This window comes from Triturus cristatus, chromosome 3_2, assembly GCF_964204655.1.
Source record: "Triturus cristatus chromosome 3_2, aTriCri1.1, whole genome shotgun sequence".
Taxonomy (NCBI): Eukaryota; Metazoa; Chordata; class Amphibia; order Caudata; family Salamandridae; genus Triturus; species Triturus cristatus.
Window position 1 is genome coordinate 1194819331 of NC_140584.1, and position 18415 is coordinate 1194837745.

At 44.0% G+C, this 18415-nt stretch overlaps 1 protein-coding gene across 2 annotated transcripts in view; it reads right to left on the bottom strand.

Moving 5' to 3' along the window:
• Positions 1-283: 283 nt before the first annotated feature.
• Positions 284-18415, bottom strand: part of DES (desmin) — a 54363-nt gene continuing 36231 nt past the window's right edge. Inside the window, exons 7-9 of one of the 2 annotated variants that reach the window (XM_085650110.1) lie at positions 7957-8000; positions 3923-4005; positions 284-2743 (exon numbers count right to left, since the gene is read on the bottom strand). In XM_085650110.1, coding sequence (XP_085506236.1) covers positions 2702-2743; positions 3923-4005; positions 7957-8000 — 169 coding nt within the window. In that variant the 3' untranslated portion in view covers positions 284-2701. Of the gene's footprint in view, positions 2744-3922; positions 4009-7956; positions 8001-18415 lie in introns of both variants that reach the window. The other variant, XM_085650109.1, reaches the window with a different exon arrangement.

The following is an 18415-nucleotide window of genomic DNA, read 5'->3' on the forward strand; positions in this document are numbered from 1 at the left end:
ATGTGTTATTTTGTGATTTTATAATTGGGCCAATAGGTTGTGTGATGCCATCTCCATTGATGTCATTATTACTCTGATTAGTGGTATTAAAACATGAAATATCTTTTCCCTTTTGTATCCCAGAATGTTGGAAAGCATGCAATCAACAGGAAACACAACCAGAAAAAACATTTCAACTTGTGTACAAGTAAAAGTATCAAAACTTTAAATATACATATGCTTGGGTTGGCAGAAGAAGAGAATGATTTGTTTGTACCTGAATCTCACAAAAAACAAACAATGGTAGGATTTTGTGTTCCTGTATTTATTGTCATCCTCCTCAACCTTCGAAACGAAACACAACTTTGTATGGTCACAGTGCATTGGAGAAACAGTGTATGACATTGCTTTAGTACCCATAATACATTTTGTTCTCTGGCAGCAGGATAGGTCTACGGCATGTCTGATGGGGCTATAACAGTACATGTTACTTTCGAGTTACAATGTGGGGAAAGTATGGGGCGTATGTCCGAAAAGGGCAGAATACACATGCTCTCTGGTTTCCCTGTAACGTATAGCTACACTGGTGTTTGTGATGAGACTGTCGTGCAACAGGCTTGATTATGAAACCTCCATCACATACCATAGCCAGGTTAACACCGGTATATCCCTTTTTTCACCCTAGGCTACAGGTTAGGCAGTGGTGTGTTAGCTGCCTCTGCTAATCTGAACCCCAGTACCCCCCCTTCTATCACTGTCTCATTGAAACCTTCTGTCTCTATTCTAGCACTTACACTTGACTCCTTACCTCACAAGTCTTCCACTAGCCCACATTTGAGCCCAGTCTGCACTTCCCCCTTGAGTGAAGGGCTGGTGCAGAGGCCTGCCACACATGAAACCACTCAGAACAGTGCACTCCACGGGCAGAGGAGGCATGGAGTAAAGCAGGGGGTGGACTTACTCTACAGTGAGGTGGAGCCTGGAGCAGTACCCTGACCAGTTATTGAGAGGGGGAATGTATATTGCTTGTAAACATCCTAGCCACTGAATATTCCTTGCAGCATAGTAGTGCAGCCTTATGCGGAATCTGCCTCCTACAGGGGCTTATCTGGACTGTGAGCTGTAGACGTGCTATGCTTTCCTTCATCAGGAAATCCCCAATACTATGTGAGCCACAACTACAAGAATCTGTGCTTCTCATAGGAGCTGGAAGAATGCGACAAGTATCAGCCCACTATATTGCAATGGTGCCCCTGGGTGAGGTCTTGTAATGTGTCTCTTTGAGGCTTCAATACTGGAACTTGGTGCTTCTATCAGTTGTAGGCACCAGGCCAGAGCAGTGGCAATAACCCAGCAGTGAAGACAAGACTAGTCTTAAGTAAGTCATTACTGGAGACTGCGGCTGGGATATTTCTTAGCTATGTTCCTCTCCTTCCAAGATGCAGGGTTCATAGTGAGTAGCCATAAGCTACCTCACTCAGCCCAGTGTAGATGATGCCTGTGCAGTGCTGCCCTCGTCACAGGAGCCGTGTAGGTGTGCAGAATCCCAGCGGCGCCTGCCATTCTGCTCGGGCCACTTACAATTGCTTGTTATGCACTGGGGCCATCTTCCTTATGAGTTGATTGCCCCTATGTCCTTTCTCTATCCTCCTGCAAATAAACCAGAACTCATCCACTTTTCCTTTAATTTGTTCCCTGTGGTCGACATAATAGGATGATAGATACTGTCTTGGCACACCACACCTTGCCTGCCTTGACCCCCTCCAGAAACTGATTCTAGAAAACATGTTGCATGGATACTGCACGCTACCGCCATACCAGAGATCAAACCCACGCTCCTTTGCCCGAGACAGGTCTTGAATTTATAGGAGGTGATCATGTTGCCTGCGGCAATGCCAGACATCATGCAGTTAAAAACCCATCTTCAAGCTCCTCCAGCTGTAAAGTGTTTGGAGCAACCGGCAGACTGAGGAAAAAGGTCAACAAATGAAGACGGGGTTTATTTGAGTAGTGGAAAGTTACCCATCTTAAGCCAATCTTCCTCTTTCCTCTCTGAAGCAGTTGGCAAGGCCTTGTTCCAGTCAATGTCCATGTCTTTTTCAAGACCCAATTTATTAGCTTTAGGGCCTGATTTAGTGTTTGGCAGATGGGTTTCTCCATCACGAACATGACGGATATCCTGGCTGCCTTATTACAAGGGCATTATATCCTGCGACACTTGTAATAAGGTTGACAGGAAATCCACCACCTTTCAGACAGAGTAATCCATCTGCAAACTGTAAATCAGACCCATAGTTTGTTGGGAAGGGCCATCTTGTGTCACAGAAGGTCATGTGGCATATTTTGAGTCTGAACAGTATGTCAGAGTAGTGTCCATGCTGGTGAGCAGAGCGGGCACCTTCTACAGAATATTAAAGCCAAGAAATTATTTCTAAAAGGAGCAGGGTGACAAGATGGCGGGAGAAAAGTCTATCTATGACACAAACACAGAAAGCAATAATCCTCACTGAGGTTTGGTGGAAAAAAATAGCAAGTATAAAACAAAGGGTTGGACACAGGTGGAGGCTGGGACCTGTCCCAGAGTCTCTGACATTCTTCGGTGACTGGCTGGTTCTGAAGCTCCCAGCGGGTGTACGGAATCCGGTCTGCATGCAGAGCTGGTGAGGTGTGCTGGAGCTGTGCGCGCATCCGTTGCCGGTCGGTGTTCCTGCCGACTGCACTATTAGAGCATCTCGTGATGCTGTTGAGATGCCTCGCTGACCACCTGGAGCAGGAACAGGTTGAGAGAGATTATCAGTGAATGAAACTAGAGGCTGTTCCAGAGATATTGTCCCCCCAAACAACAGCTAACAGCAGTCCCCTTGGAAGCCAACATGAACTAGTCCCAATTTAGGATTCTTGTTGCTTATTTGAGGATCTGGGGTCACGGGATGTGAGAGGCAAAGGTTGGACAAACTACACAGAGAGTTGAGAACCTTCACTGCGTGTTCTTTTTATAGTTAAGTGTTCAACCTCCACCAGTGGTTGTCATAAATACATTCCTGGGATACACTTTACCTCAAACCATAGTACTAACATATTGTAAACCAACTTAACCGTCATTGCTTAGAGTAACTAACTCATCGCAAGCTAGGAAAAGAGAGGAATCGTGCCAGACATACAATGGCAACGTGGCACGTTTTCACATTCTGTCCTGATCGGGTAATCCATTTCGGTTATCTCACCATCAAGTGGGTGAACCTTGTCATCTGGGCACTAGCAGCGATATAACCCCTCATGTGTCCAAGCTCGTCCAGGGCCCACTGTTTACTGTTACTGTAGTTCATTAGTCTGTGCTTGTGCAACCAATGGATCTATCTTTGTTAGACATATTCGAGGCAGATCACCTAGTCACGCTCAATACTGTCAACTCAGGGAGTCTAAGGTGTGTAAGAATACAATGTCCAACTGCGGGATTTCAGTCTTCCCACTCCGGCCCCTCTGCAGTTTGGTTAAGGCTTCGTTCCCAGCTGTTGCCCATTTAATCAATTCTGATCTTATGTCTTTAATATTTGGTGGTTCTGAGGACCTTTCATTCATGTTTGTTTTTTGCTTGGAGAGCAAATGTACCAGATCTATAAATGTGCAACACAGCTTTACTTTTTTACTATTAACCCTGGGAAGTAGACTTCAGGGTCACCCCCCATAGTATTTCTTTCCAAAATCCCCCAGCCATTGGACGTTCCCACTCCATGTGTAAGAACCTACCTCTGACACATCCTGGACAATCTTTCTTCTTTCATTGCCTACAAAGCCACAGTTAGAAGGCCAGAAAGGCTTAAGTAGTGGTAAAGATTTCCTACTGAGACACCTCCCATGTTCTAACACTCAGGTGGATGGACATCAAAAGGGTTGGTGATGGGTACCCTTTCCACTATCCCACCTCAGGTGGCAGCACGCTTACCTCTCCATCGCGAGTCTCAATTGTCTTGATCATTACTGTTTTCTTTGTGTGAACCTCGGCAGAACGTTGGTCCGGGCTGGTTTCTGCTGAGAGAGAAAGATCGTTAGCACTGAGACTCACCATGGTACTTACATCAGCTCCTTAGTGCGGTCGGTCCCACGCTCTGGGATATACCAGTACAAGCACACCAACTGACTCAATAAGCTCAAAAGCTCTGCGCAAGGTCAGTGGTACAGCCTGTACTCCGTTCACTAGTTCTTCAAGGAGACACCAGAATCAAAACATTTGCGGCCACTTAAAAATGCTTAGCAGACACAACCCTCCTGACCGGCCAACCCACCAAGATGCTCTACACGGGGGACTACAGACATCACCCAAAGGAGCCAAATGCATTTTTTTCCCTGCCCTAAACTCTAGTACCTCATCACCATCAACGTAAGACTATGATGCTGATAAGGAAATAACCCCTGCACTGGCCATGCATAACCCACCAACGTGCAGTGCCGTTTCTAGAAGTGATTTTTATCAGGGCAGACATTGGACCACATATTAAACTGGTGGGGCCACATACAAAGGGTATTCTCATAAAGCTTGTGTGTGAGCTCATATATATATATATATACATATATATATATATATATATATATATATCTATATATATATAGATTCATATATATATATATATAGACATATATATATATCATCAATGATGTCATAAATGATGTTATAGAACATATACCATGAGTGATGTAATATGTGAATTCATAAGCAGTGCATGTCGGGCCGCAAGTTAAAGTTAGAGCTGCTAACTATAACTGGGGAATATATGTGGCTTTTTTTAGTTCAAAACATTATGTCACCAGTGACATTTCTCAAGTAATTATTACTCGTGCCCTAAACTAACTATAACTCGCACCGCTGCCATACACAGTTTTGTTATCAATGATGTAATTTCAACTGTTGCAGCGATGTTATTAGTGATGTCATAGAACAAGTCATGAGTGATGTAATGTGTGAGTTAATTAGCAGTGCATGGCGAGGGCGCGAGGTATAGTTACTTTAGGGCACGCGTTATAGTTATTTGAGATAACTATAACTGGTGAATTGCAGTGGTTGAATTAGTTTAAAACATTAAGTTTAACTGACATTTTCACCTAACTATAATGTCCATTTAACCTTTGTTTTTTTCAGTGATTTGCAAAGGTTCTTTTTAATGTAAAGTAAGATATTATTTCAATTCCTAACTATGACTTACTTTAACCATTGTTTCTTTCAGTGAATTTCTATGTTTGTTTCACGTAAAGTGAGTTATTTATCACCGCGCAGACCTTCATGGGCACCCAAACCCACTGTGTGCAGCGTGGGTGTGCCAAACCCTCCACTGCACACAGCCAAACGGCGTGGGGTTGGGTGCCATGCACAACTGAATGGAATGGGATTAGACGCAGGAACTGGCCTGCGGCCAAGCCCCGCCGGCGCACAATCATCTTTTAAAAAAAAATATATAAATATAAAAGGGATGCCTCTTGACTTAATCAGGAGGTGAGCAAATCAACATATATAAAGTAAACCTATTTACTTTGTCAAAAAGTCACTAATTATTTCATAAACACACATTGCATTATTTAATATTATTTATTGAAACAAATTATTTTAAATATATTTTTAAAACAACCCTAAACATGTCTTTGATTCTTTTTTTAACATTTTTCTTGCCACAAAATGTAGCCATGGAACCAACCGCAAGGGATTCCTGAACACCAGCTGATAGGCATACAGCTCCATCTCAGAGGGCTTAAAAAATAACAGAAGCTCTCCTAGGGTCATGGATTCAATAACCCAGGGCACTTACTGTGTCTATTTATGTTGCTCGGAGGCTGCTGCTCTGCCTGCAGCCCTCCACAACATTAAAAAAAAAGCTTCTTGGTGGTACCCATGCCCCTTCTAGGGGCACTACCAAGATCAAAAAATATAATTAAAAAGCCCTCGCAGGTCCTTATAGGCCTGGAGCATTGAATGATAAATGAGTGGCTCCTGACGCTCCTTTATTATTCTTGTTTGTTTTTTGTTTACTACTTTTTTGGGGAGTGTCCCAGTCCCATCTGGGACACCCACACTTTATATTAACTGTGGAGATCCAGGAAAGTCCCAAGGCCCCTACCGGCTCTCCAGCCAGCACCCTTACTAGGTTCCAATGGGAGCTGATCATTGTTTTACAGTGGGTGCCCAGGTGCCCACCAGGGGTACTCATGCCTTTTTTTCAAATGTTGGGACCACAGAATAAGCTCCAAGCCCCCATAGCCCCTGCCGACTCCCCAAGCAGCATCCTGGCGAGAGCCAGACATTTTTCTTTTAACCATGAGTGCCCTTGTGCCAACCCAGGGCATCCATATCTTTTTTTAAGTTTGGTGGCAACAGGGGTATATTAAGGCCCCAGCCACCCTGCCGGCACCCCAGTCAGCAACCAGGTGGGAGCTGAACATTTTTTTTTTAACCAGTGCACCCGTATACTTTCTTTATTGTTTGGAGCCGCAGGAGGAAGCCCATGGCCCACGCAGCCTCTGCCAACTCCCTAACCAGCACCCATCCTGGGTGCAGTGGGAGCCAGCTCTGATGCCTTGGTTTCACCTGGCTGGAGCAGCTTTTGGCTCTGCTCCCACCAGTTTGAAGCAAAGCTGTGCTCCCTGTCTGGGAGAGTGTGGACAGGGAATTACATTTGTATTCCCTGCCCACACTTCCAGGCAGGTAACAGCTGTGTGCCGGTGGATGGGGACCCCAAGACTCTGCTGCCATCGGACCCTGGGGTATGGGGTCCAATGGCAGCATAGTATGTCATATTATAGCCGTATAGTATAGCTTGGGGTGGGGAGCCTCATGCGCCCTCCCCAATTAATAAAGTGCACCAGTCCCTAGGGATGGTGTCCCCCAGGTCCTTAAAATGACTAAGGGGGGGGCATGCTCACTCCCTTCTAAAAAATAAATTTGGCTCTGTGGTTGGGGTGCCTGGGGCCTATAAATAGCTTGAAGAGGTGGACCACGTACCCCTCTCCCACTAAAAAGAAAATTGGCCCACGAGGATTTGGTCCCCGGTGCCTAAAAATGACTCATCGCTGCACCACATATCCCCTCCCTAAAACCATGTTTGTGCTGACTCCCTGTCCATCCCAAGGGGCATAAAATTAAAAAGGACGAATTTAGCTCCTTTTTATATTTACCTGTACCACGGATCTGTGGATCCTTCACTGATCTGCGGTACAGATAAAAATAAAATATAGATGTTTTCGGCCTCAGGGGGACTTTTTACAGGGTCCTAAAATGGCTGCCCCCACATCTTTGTAGATGTGGAGGTAGCCAATCTGATCTTATGTTTAGATTTTAAACCTTAATTTCTCAGAAGATATTGAACGAATTTACACCAAATCACAAACAGCAAGCTTTCTAGGTCAAGATCTAGCTGTCTGCCACATTTAAAGTAATTTTGTTTAGCTGCAGCTATGTCTAATTTTCCTATGGAAAATTGGATGCTAAAAACACTTTTTGGAAACCCCCTTTTTCTCTCAGCCCCTGCTTGACAGATCACCCCAAAACTTTCAGGCAAGGAGCTGAGGTGGATGAGACTTTTGTTTGAAAAGTTTTTTTGAGATATGTCAAACTGCGCCAAAGTTCAAAGTTATAAGCAAACTAAAAATCCATTACCCATAGAAGCATGGTGCGAACTATAACTACCCAGTGGCGACCGCCCCTGGGAGATATATATAAATATATATAATATATAGGCTAGTGTTATCTAAAGCAATCAATTGACAAACTACTGTGTATTGCAAGTGTAGTGCTTCTTTGCTTTTCAATGCAGCTTCCTGGCACATTCAGCAGTTGTGGTGGTGGGGCTCCAGTAAGGGCCAGGACAAACATCTGGGGCACAGGCCCCATCTGAACCCTTTCTAGAGAAACCAGTGTAGAAGTGGCAGAAGTCTAGGAAGGGATTGGGTGTATTGCTGGTGTACCTCATTGCTCATGATAGCAGAAGCACTTACCTCTGAAGTTGAGCGCAGAGAAGGTCTGGATTGGCATGGTGACCCTTCAGGAAAAAAGATGAAAAATCATGAGCTGTGGTATACTTGGACATAGCAGCATCCTCACTAGTACGAATGAATCCAGGTCTTAGTGACCTAGTTAGAGTTACTAGTCTGTCCTAAATTGGGATCCTTTGGACTAGATTTCATCACTGCCCAGAGTGAGCTTTTGGGGGGGTGTCCTAATCTAGGTTCCGGTGATTGAACTTCATAACAGTACAGAATGTCCTATTAAGGCCACCTTTTATAGTAATATTAGCACTGTCATGTGTCAGGTGTTGGGGATGTCTTGCTCTGGGCTATTTTAGATGAACTTTCTCACTGTTCTGGTGTGTGCCACTGTCAATCAACTGTATTAGCAGCTCTAGTGGGAGCTTCAGGAAGTATCCTAATCTGGGGATTTTGCACAGAGAGCTTTATAACTAACCTGGTGCGAGCAGCAGGGAATCTCTTAAAATAGCCTCCTAAACATCTGATATTATCACTGACTGTAGGAGAGTAGGATCTGCTTCACATGTTTACCCCCACTTTTTGCTGGTGTTTCACTATTTTTCGACTTTAGTCTGGCTGGGACCCTGCTATTCAGGGCCCCAGCCTAGCTGCTTCCTCTCTAAAATGATTCCATGTACTTTAGGTATATTACAGATTGGATCTGAGGTGCCCTTATATGTCCCTAGTATATGGTATACTATGTAGCCAGGGCATGGTCACCTCAGAGGCCTACCAGGGGCTGAAGCATGTATAATGCCACCCCTGCAAAGCCACCCAAAATGACACCACAGGTCTGCTACTGCAGCCTGAGTAAGGTGGTGCATGCACCCCTCGCTGAGATATAGGTTCACTATATCTCACCATATACTGCACATACAAACCTATCAGTCACCCCTATGGCAGGCCTTATCAATCCTGAAGGCAGGTTGCTTGGTTATATGTGAGGGGGTGCCCAGGCATGAGCTGAGCCCCTCTGCAGCCTTCGGAATCTCTTCTCCGGGGTTGTCATTAGTGCAACCTGACCATATACTCTTAAGTGCATTATAACCAAACTGTAAATACTAACTTTGGACTGGCTGCAAGGAAACATGTCGTGTTTGGTGTCAAACACTGGTGTGGGAGTATGATCCCACTCTTCTAGAGGGAGAGACATGACAGCACTGGTATACCCGGTAGAAACTTACTAGTGCCCTGGCATCACAAAATGGATGCTGCAGCCACTGACACGGGTCTGGACTCCTGCTGCTGACCGAAACTTCAGCAGGGGAGGCCTGGACAATAGGTTTCCTGTAACAGAGAGGTGTAACCACCTCCAAGACAGGCTGATGTGTATTGGGGCTGGGTGGGAGCACTCTCTGAGTGCTTTGAAGTCCTGCACTGGAGGCACATTTGGTATCCCTGTGCATAGTCCAGCTCAAACCTGTTCAGGGGCTTCCAACCCCTGCTCTGGCACGAAACTGGACAAAGGAAATGGGTGTAGCCACCCCTCTTTCCGAACCCTCCCATAGGTGGGTCCCCAGAGTATATATACCTGGTGTGGATATCTTTCATTTAGTGACTCTAAGATTATAGACTGGTAAAACAAGCTGCTTTACATTCCTTCAAGACTTAGCCTGAAGGCTGCTCTCCATAGCTACCACTAGGTTAGCTTTCAATAAAGGTTGTCTTTAACCTATAACCAATAAGGGGTTGTTTGGACTGATACAGGGTGCCCACTATAACTAGTGGACAGCATATATCAGGCCAACCTCTCACACTGACCTGGCGAGAGCAGCAGGGAATCTCTTAAAATAGCCCTCTATATTGTAATATTAACACTAACATGGCTTGAGCAGCAGGGGATCGCTTAATATAGTCTCCTATACTTATAGTATTAACACTAACCTGGCGCGAGCAGCAGGGTATCTCTTACAGTAACTTCCTACACATATAATATTAACACTAACCTGGCGCTAGCTGCAGGGTATCTCTTACAGTAACCTCCTACACATATAATATTAACACTAGCCTGGCGCATGCAGCAGGGTATCTCTTACTATAGCCTTCTATATATGTATTTTTAACACTAGCCTGACCCGTGCAGCAGGGGATTTTCTTACTGTAGCCTTCTATACTTGTATTTTTAACATTAGTCTGGCGCGTGCAGCAGGGGGTCTCTTACTGTAGCCGGCTATACATGTATTATTAACACTAGCCTGGGGCGAGCAGCAGGGGATCTCTTACTGTAGCCTTCTATACATGTATTATTAACACTAGACTGGCGCGTGCAGCAGGGGATCTCTTACTGTAGCCTTCTATACATGTATTATTAACACTAGCCTGATGCTAGCATCAGGGTATCTCTTACTGTAGCCTTCTATACATGTATTAACACTAGCCTGACGCGAGCATCAGGGTATCTCTTACTATAGCCTTCTATACATGCATTATTAACACTAGCCTGGGGCGAGCAGCAGGGGATCTCTTACTGTAGTCTCCTATACATGTAATATTAACACTTCCCTGGTGTGAACAGTAGGGATTCTTTTAATATGTGGTTTCTTTACAGGGGTCGTTTTCACTTATCTAGTGTCAGCTACAGAGAAGGTCTTAATATGACTGTCTGTTGGGGCTTGGATCAGGTTGCTGTGTGTGGAATATCATGTATGTCACTTCGGGATGTCATAGCATTCTATGCACCTGGAGGTTCTTGGGTTTGAACAAGGGACAGTCGGTTTGGAGATTGTTCACTGGCTCTAATGGTTGGTGATCTTAATCTGTAACCTTCAAATACATTCTTCGAATCAACTTTTGAAGTGGTATCATTGCTGGAATTTAACATTGGCTATGAGGGCCTATTGTTTTGAACCAAGAAGAAGGATTGACCACCAACCTCTAATTTATTCAAGAACTTGTGTGTGAATCCTTAAGAAGAAAAAGCCACAATTAGCAGTGTATACCCTACCTGTGACAAGCGCTATCCTAGCTGGTGGTGATAGAAGCGACAAAAAGTATAGCGTGGGAGCTGGAGTGACAGAAGTCAAAGCTTATGGTGGATTAAGGAGTCCAGGAGCAGTGATTGAGAGTGAGGTGTGCTTCCAAAGTTGGTCAAAGAGCAAATTTTTACATCAATGGAATCTGAGGAGTCATTTTGGAATAGAATGCAGCTGGACAAGAGCACCTGCCGTGAAGAAGCGGATGATGGAACATTGTACCTATCTTTGAGGGGAGTGGAATGCTGTGTCATGCAGCCAGACCACAGAACGCATACTTGACGTGGAACGCGTAGGAGCATCACAGAGTGAACATCAACTAGACCGTGATGTGGTGGCCATCTTGGGAGTAGAAAATATTACATTTTGATGGAAGTGAAACTCCTGCAATGACAGTGATGCACACACCTGATGTTTAGCTGGTAACATGGTTTAGAGGAAGTGAACCACTGTTTGCTCACTCTTATGCGGTGATGCGCATACCTAACGCGCTCAAAGGAATTGAACTCCTTTTGTGGCATTTCTGCTTTCGCGGTGACGCGCACAACACACACGTGCTACAGCGGACATCCTGTGTTTCAGGTTTTTGATGATGCGCGCCCCTAAGTAACGAAGGTTACTTATCGCACACTCCAATATCACGGTGATGCATACACCTCATTACTTCTAGTAGAACTTTGGAATGAAGAACATGAGTAATGGCAGAGTGAGTAGCCTGGTATTCTTATTTTTTTTTTCCTTAGATTAAACTGGCAGTGATATATATGAGATACATTGGTACTTTATATGGTAGTTATTTGTTGGTAGTTTTGGGTATTAGACATCATGTCAAACAGCAACATTTCTAAGCCTCTCCATTTTCTTTCTGATAAAGGTGAATCGTTCCTGCTTTGAAAAAGATGTAAACACATATTGATTTCATATTTATTTGCTATTGGGAGTGAAAAGTTTTCTGCTGTTCGCAAACAGGCCATTTTATTAAATAATTTGGGTATTGAGGATAGAATTGTATACAAAAATTGTGAAAAAATTAACATGGGCAAGGTGAAGGTGAACCCAACAATGTTTATGATAAGTCAGTAATGATTTGGAAAATAATTTTGGCTCGCAAATTAATGTGGTGCTGGAGAGGCACACGTTTTTTATGAGGATGCACAGGAAACAAGAGAAAATTATCAGTTATGTTGCGGCTTTAAAAACATCGACTTGTACATGTGACTTTGATCATCTAACTGATTCCCTGGTTAGAGATCAAATAGGGAGGAGCACAAATTATGTTAAAGTTCAGGAGAAGCTACTTGCGAAGAATCCAAATTTGAGAGACGCAGCAGCAATAGTCAAGGGCATGGAAAACACTAGCCTGTGGGTATGTGAAATGCGTGTTGAGAACGGGAAGGACATTTTGCGATTGGACGGAACAGTGAATGAAATAATAAGGCTTAGCAGGAACACAGATAAGGATGGTGACAAACGTTTGGGAACCAAGAGTAAGGAATCGGAACAGATTTTGTAAATAAAAAAAGAATCTTCCCAGAATTATAGTTCTGTGTTTACTAAAAATGGAGGGAAGTAGCGTTTTAGATGTGGTAGTGAGGGACATCTTTCCAATAGTCCAGGATGTTTTGTAAGATTTGAGTTTTGCAAAAAATGTGGCAAGAAAGGGCATTATGTTCATGTGTGTAGAGAGATTAAACAACAGGGTGTGCATTGTGTGGAAGAAGAGAAATTTGTGTTAAGTGTGGGAAATAATTGGTTGGTGGAAACTAATCCCATTGAGATACCAGAATATGACATTGTAGTTGGTGGGAAAAGAATATCTGTACTTGCTGACTCAGGATCAACATATACCATGATTGATGACAAAAATTGGGACTTAATATTTTGAAATAAAGAAATCACATTACAAACCCCCGGACATAAATCCTGTTGGGTATGGAGGTATGAAATTGAAGTGTTGGGATATTCTGTAATGAAGATTCAGTTTGCTGATCATAAAACAGTGGCAAAAGTCTATGTGGCAAAAAGGGGTGAAATACTTTGGATTAGAGACTTGGAAGGGAAATGGGGATAACACTAAATCCCAATACTAAATAGAAAGTGCTATTAATGGTAAAGGAGGAGTTATAGGATTACATTTGTTCTCAAGTTTCCTACAGTATCTGGTAATGATTTGGGATTACTGAGACATTTTAAACTTAAGATTGTTCTGAAGAATGGTGCAGTGCTTTGTGTATCTAAAGTGAGGAAGGTTCCTCTTGTGATGCTGGCCTCATTAGAGCAAGAAATAAAAATATTAAAACAGAGAGGTGTGATTGAAGAGATAGAGTGTTCTGGGTGGTTGGCTCTTTTAGTGCTGGCTCCCAAGGATAGTGGTAAAGAGATTTGAATGTGTGTTGATCTGAGGGGATTGAACAAGTACATCTCACTCGACAGACAGCCATTACCAAACTTTTCCGAAACGCTTACATTAATAAAAGACGCAAAGGTATTCAGTGTGATAGACTTGTCCTTTGCTTGCCCCCAGGTTAACTCCATCTTGACTCTAGACCTTTGACATCATTTGTGACTACTCTTGGAGCATTCCGGTTCATTTGCATGCCTTATGTTCTTGCCTCGTCTGCAGCTTGTTTCCAGAGGGTCATGGAGAAAGTGTTAGAAGGATGGGACTAAGTGTTGTGTTTTTCAGGATGTCATACTAGTTTATAACGAGGATCAACAGGAGCATGATGGGATATTAAGGAGTGTTGGTGGGGTTGCAAGATACAGGGCTAGTTATAAAAAGGAGAAGTGTAAATTCAGGATACCAACTGGGACTTACCTGGGACACACCATCTCAGGGGAAGGTATAAGTCCAAAAATTGATTTTGTGAACAGTACCTTTCAGGCCCCCCAAATCAGAAAATAAATATCAAGTGCGCTCATTGCTGTGTTCAGCAGAATGTTGTTTTAAATGCATTTAAAATGTTGCTAGTCTTTCTCAGCCATTGAGGATGCTACTAAAAAAGGGTTCTCAGTTCAGCTGGACTGAGGAGTGTGATCAAGCTTTCAAGAGCATCAAAGGTAACATTGGAAAGTTACCAACTTTGGGATAAATATGACGCTATTAAGAAAACGATTCTATCAACTGATACTGATCAAAGGCTTAGGTGCAGTATTGGCTCTCGTGATCAATGGGGAGCTAAGACTGTGGCTTTTGCTTCTCGCTCATTGAAGGGTGCTTAAGACTGGTATTCTGTTACTGAGCGAGAGGTGTTGGATTTGTATTGGGCAATTCTCCACTTAATTTTTTTTTGGTGAGGTATATCTTTCATTATAAGGTCAGGTCATCGACCACTTACTTGTATCTTCTTGAGCAGAGATATGGAAAATGTGTCCCCTAGGATTAGACGGTGGTCAGAAGGATTGTCCAGTTACAATTTTATTGTGGAGTATGTCCGAGATTAAAAAAATAGTATGGCAGACTGTCTATCGAGGTTGCCAATTCCTCGTTCTGAAGATAATTGTGAAATTACATTCACGAGTTGGGTATGTGAGCCAGTTTTTGATGACAAAGAATGAGTGAATGCAAATTCAAATGATTCAGATTTTCTGGTATTGAAAGAGTTCATCGTGAAAGGGTGGTCAGGCAAGAAAGAATTACCGTCCACCTTAGACAGATTCTTTAGTGTTAAGGATGAACTGGGCTTTGCTGAAGGAAAAATATTCAGGGGAAAACATGTGGTACATTAGGAGTTTTGAGAGAAAATTTTATTAATTTGGCCCATGAAGGGCATTTAGGAAGGAACATGGCAAAAGTTAGACTACGTGAATGGTATTGGTGGCCAAGGATGGATAATGAGGTAGAAGGGGCTGTAAAGGACTGTTGACATTGTGCAAATATTGCTAAGACAAAAAAACTCACACTGTTCCTATGCCCCTGATTAACCAGAACCAAGGATCTCTTCAGAATTGTGAGAGAGTTCTCTTGCCCTTCAGCCAGCGAGAACAAAATTCGCCCCTCCCAAGAACTCTGCGATGCACTGTTGAACAACTACCATGACAAGATATTGGTCATCTACAGCAATTGCGATCCCCAGTCCACTCACATTGACAACCTCCTTACACCAACAGACGCCACCTATAGTTTCCCCAGCTCTGCATGGAATCCTCTCACCACACAAAACAACACAGCCATCATAACCTCTGTCCACTCTGGGGCACAGACGGACCCTTGCCCCCACAACGTCTTCAACCCAGGACACAAAGAAATCAGCAGTGCACTCATCTCCTTTACCAATGCATCCTTCACAACAGCCATCTTCCCCACCATATAGAAACAGCAGAGGACAGACCCCTCATGAAAAATCCCTCCGTCAAGCCCAGCGAACTCAAAATCTGAATCCCCGTTATGCTGCTCCAGTTCCCCGCCAAAGTCCTTGTAAAAGCCATCAACCACCAGCTCACCAAACACCTAGAAAGAAACAACCTACTCGACGCCTCCCAATATGACGTCCATGCCAACCGCAACAACGAGACCGCCCTAATTGCCGCAATCAGCAACAACAGAACCCTCCTCAAATGAGGTGAAACGGCGGCCCTGATCCTCCTCGACCTCTCAAAGGCATTCAACACCGTATCCCACCACACCCTCATCAGAAGACTTCACCACGTCGGCGTCCAGGGAGATCTCATCCTTCCTCGTAGGACTCATCCAGAGGATCCGTCTACCGCCTTTCACCTCCGAGCCCAAGAACATCATCTGCGGAGTACCCCAAGGTTCCTCTCTCAGTTCCCCTCTGTTTAACATCTACATGACACCCATGGCTTACATCGTCCAAACCTATGGACTCCATATCATCTCCAATGCAGACGACAGCCAGCTCATCCTGTTACTCACCGAAGGCCTGCCCACACCAAAACAAACTTCCGCAACGGCATTAAGAGCATCTCCAACTGGATGAGGACCAACTGTCTGAAGCTCAACACCGACAAAATGGATGTGCTGATTTTCAGGAATAACACCTCTCCGTGGGACGCCACCTGGTGGCTCACCAAACTCAGACCCACACCAGCTGCTACTGACCACGCTCGCAACCTCAACATCATCTTGAACTGCAAACTCATCATGAACCGTTGGTCACCACAGTCTCATATGCCTGCTTTCACACCCTCTGCATGCTCTGAAAGATCTTCAGATGGATCCTCATCAATACCAGGAAAGCGGTCACGCAAGCCCTCCTCACCAACCAGTTGGACTACGGAAACGCACCCTACCCTGGAATCACCACCCATACCCTCAAGAGACTCCAGACCATGCAGATTGTAGAAGCCAGACTCATCCACAACCCCCCTAAACAGACCTGGATCACTGGCTCCCTGTCCAGAAGAGATGCCAGTCCAAGATGCTGACCCACACCTACAAAGCCCTCCACAACCAGGGTCCAGCATACCTCAACCACCCCCTGAACTTCCATCAGCTCTCCAGACAACTATGCTCCGCCTGCCTTGCCCTGGCGCACATGCCCCGCATTCACTAAAGCCACAGCAGAAGTCGTTCCTTCTCGAATCTTGCCGACAAGTTCTGGAACAACCTCCCCCTCCACCTGCAGACATCATCCTCATTCACAGACTTCAGAAAGAGACTCAAGACCTGGCTCTTCAACTAAGACCTGTGAGACTTCAGTGCCTGGATACCCCCAGTGGTGATTAGCCAGGCTCTATATGTACTGATTGATTGATATTCCAGGAGAGCCGTGGATTAAATTTGGTCTGGGCATTGCTGGCCCCTTTGATCTAATGGCTCATGATGAACAGTATGTACTATTACTAGTAGATTACACATCTAAGTGGGTAGTCACCAAATGTGTGTCTTCTGTAAATACCAAGACAGTTACTGAATTCTTGACAGAGGAGTTCTCTAGGGAAAGTGTTCACAAAAGTCTCATCACCGATAATAGACTACAATTTGTGTCCCAGGAAATGGGAGATTTTCTCAAGGAACTGCCCATAGTGCATTTCAAGACAGCTCTTTATTCGCCTCGAGCTATTGGTTTAGCTGAGAGTATGAAAAATATAGTGAAGAGCTGTGCGCAGCATGCACTTCTTAATACGAAATCCCTTAAAGATGTGTTGAGAGAAACGTAATGGCCACATGGGGTCATGCCTAATAGTGTGACTTCAGTATCTCCATTTACTTGATTTAGAGGTAGGAAACCTCACTGTAAACGTAACCCAGTCTGGTTAAAGTTGAGCACAGAATAAGGGTAACATAATTCTAAAGAAGATCTGGTTTTGCGTAGATTGGAACACCAAGACAAGTATAAACATCATTCTAAGGAAGATCTGGTGTCATGGTGGGACTGGCCGTATAGGGCATCAGGCGTGTCCCCGGGAGGCTGGAAGGGTGGGGGCTAATTTTGTTATTCAGGTCAGTTTTGCAGCAGTGCTGCTACTTCAGCCCCCAGTAACAAAAGCAGCAGCGGGCTGGTCCGTCAAAATTGCCAAGGCTGGTGTGCGATCCCAGTCCAGCCCTGTCTGGTGTTGCATAGATTGGAACACCAAGATAAGTATAAAGCACGTTTTGATGCAAAGAATTGTGTATGAGAAAGAAGGTGGGAAGTGGGTGACAGAGTAATGGTGAAAGGACCAGGTATGATAAAGAAGGGACTTTCAGAATTCATGGGACCTTTTGTAATACTTTCTATTAAATTTTTTTCTGCAATTTTGGATTCAGGAGATGACCAAGTTAATAAATGTGGAAGATCCAACTTTTCTAAGTGTGCAATCTGGAAATCATACAGTTGAGGACCCGGGTTTTACTAAGGAACTGATGACAAACAGGACGAAATTCAAACTTGGTTGGCATGAAGACTATGTAATGGATGAGTTTCAGATAACAACTAGTGGTTTAATATTATACAATGTGTTTTTACATGATATAAGTTTGATTTGTTTTGTTTCAATGCATTTTTACCTTATTCTTAGGTATTGGTTATTATCTCTATACTCTTTTGTTATAGGTTTATTTTTTTGTATATTGCATTGAAAATTGTAAGGGGGAAAGATGTGTTGTGGGCTTGGATCAGATTGCTACGTGTGGCATATAATGTATGTTACTTTGTGATTTCATAGTATTCTGTGCACCTAGAAGTTATAGGGTTTGAAAAAGGGATAGTCAGTTGGGAGATTGCTGTCTCTAAGGGTTGGTGGTCTTATGCTGTAAGCTTCAAATAAACTCTTCCAATCATCTTTTGAAGTGGTATTGTTGGAACTTAACACTGTTCTTTAGCGTGAACCTGTTTCCACTGTTGAGAATGCACTGATTTAGGGTCTTTGGATAAACGTATATACTAAGTATACTAAGTGTGAACTGTAGAGAATGTTCTGGGGTTGTGTCTGACAGAAGTACTTGAAACTGCCCTGGGGTTGGCTTCAGGACATGTCATGACCGGGGGCCCCTCTGAGCATGAAGAGCAAGA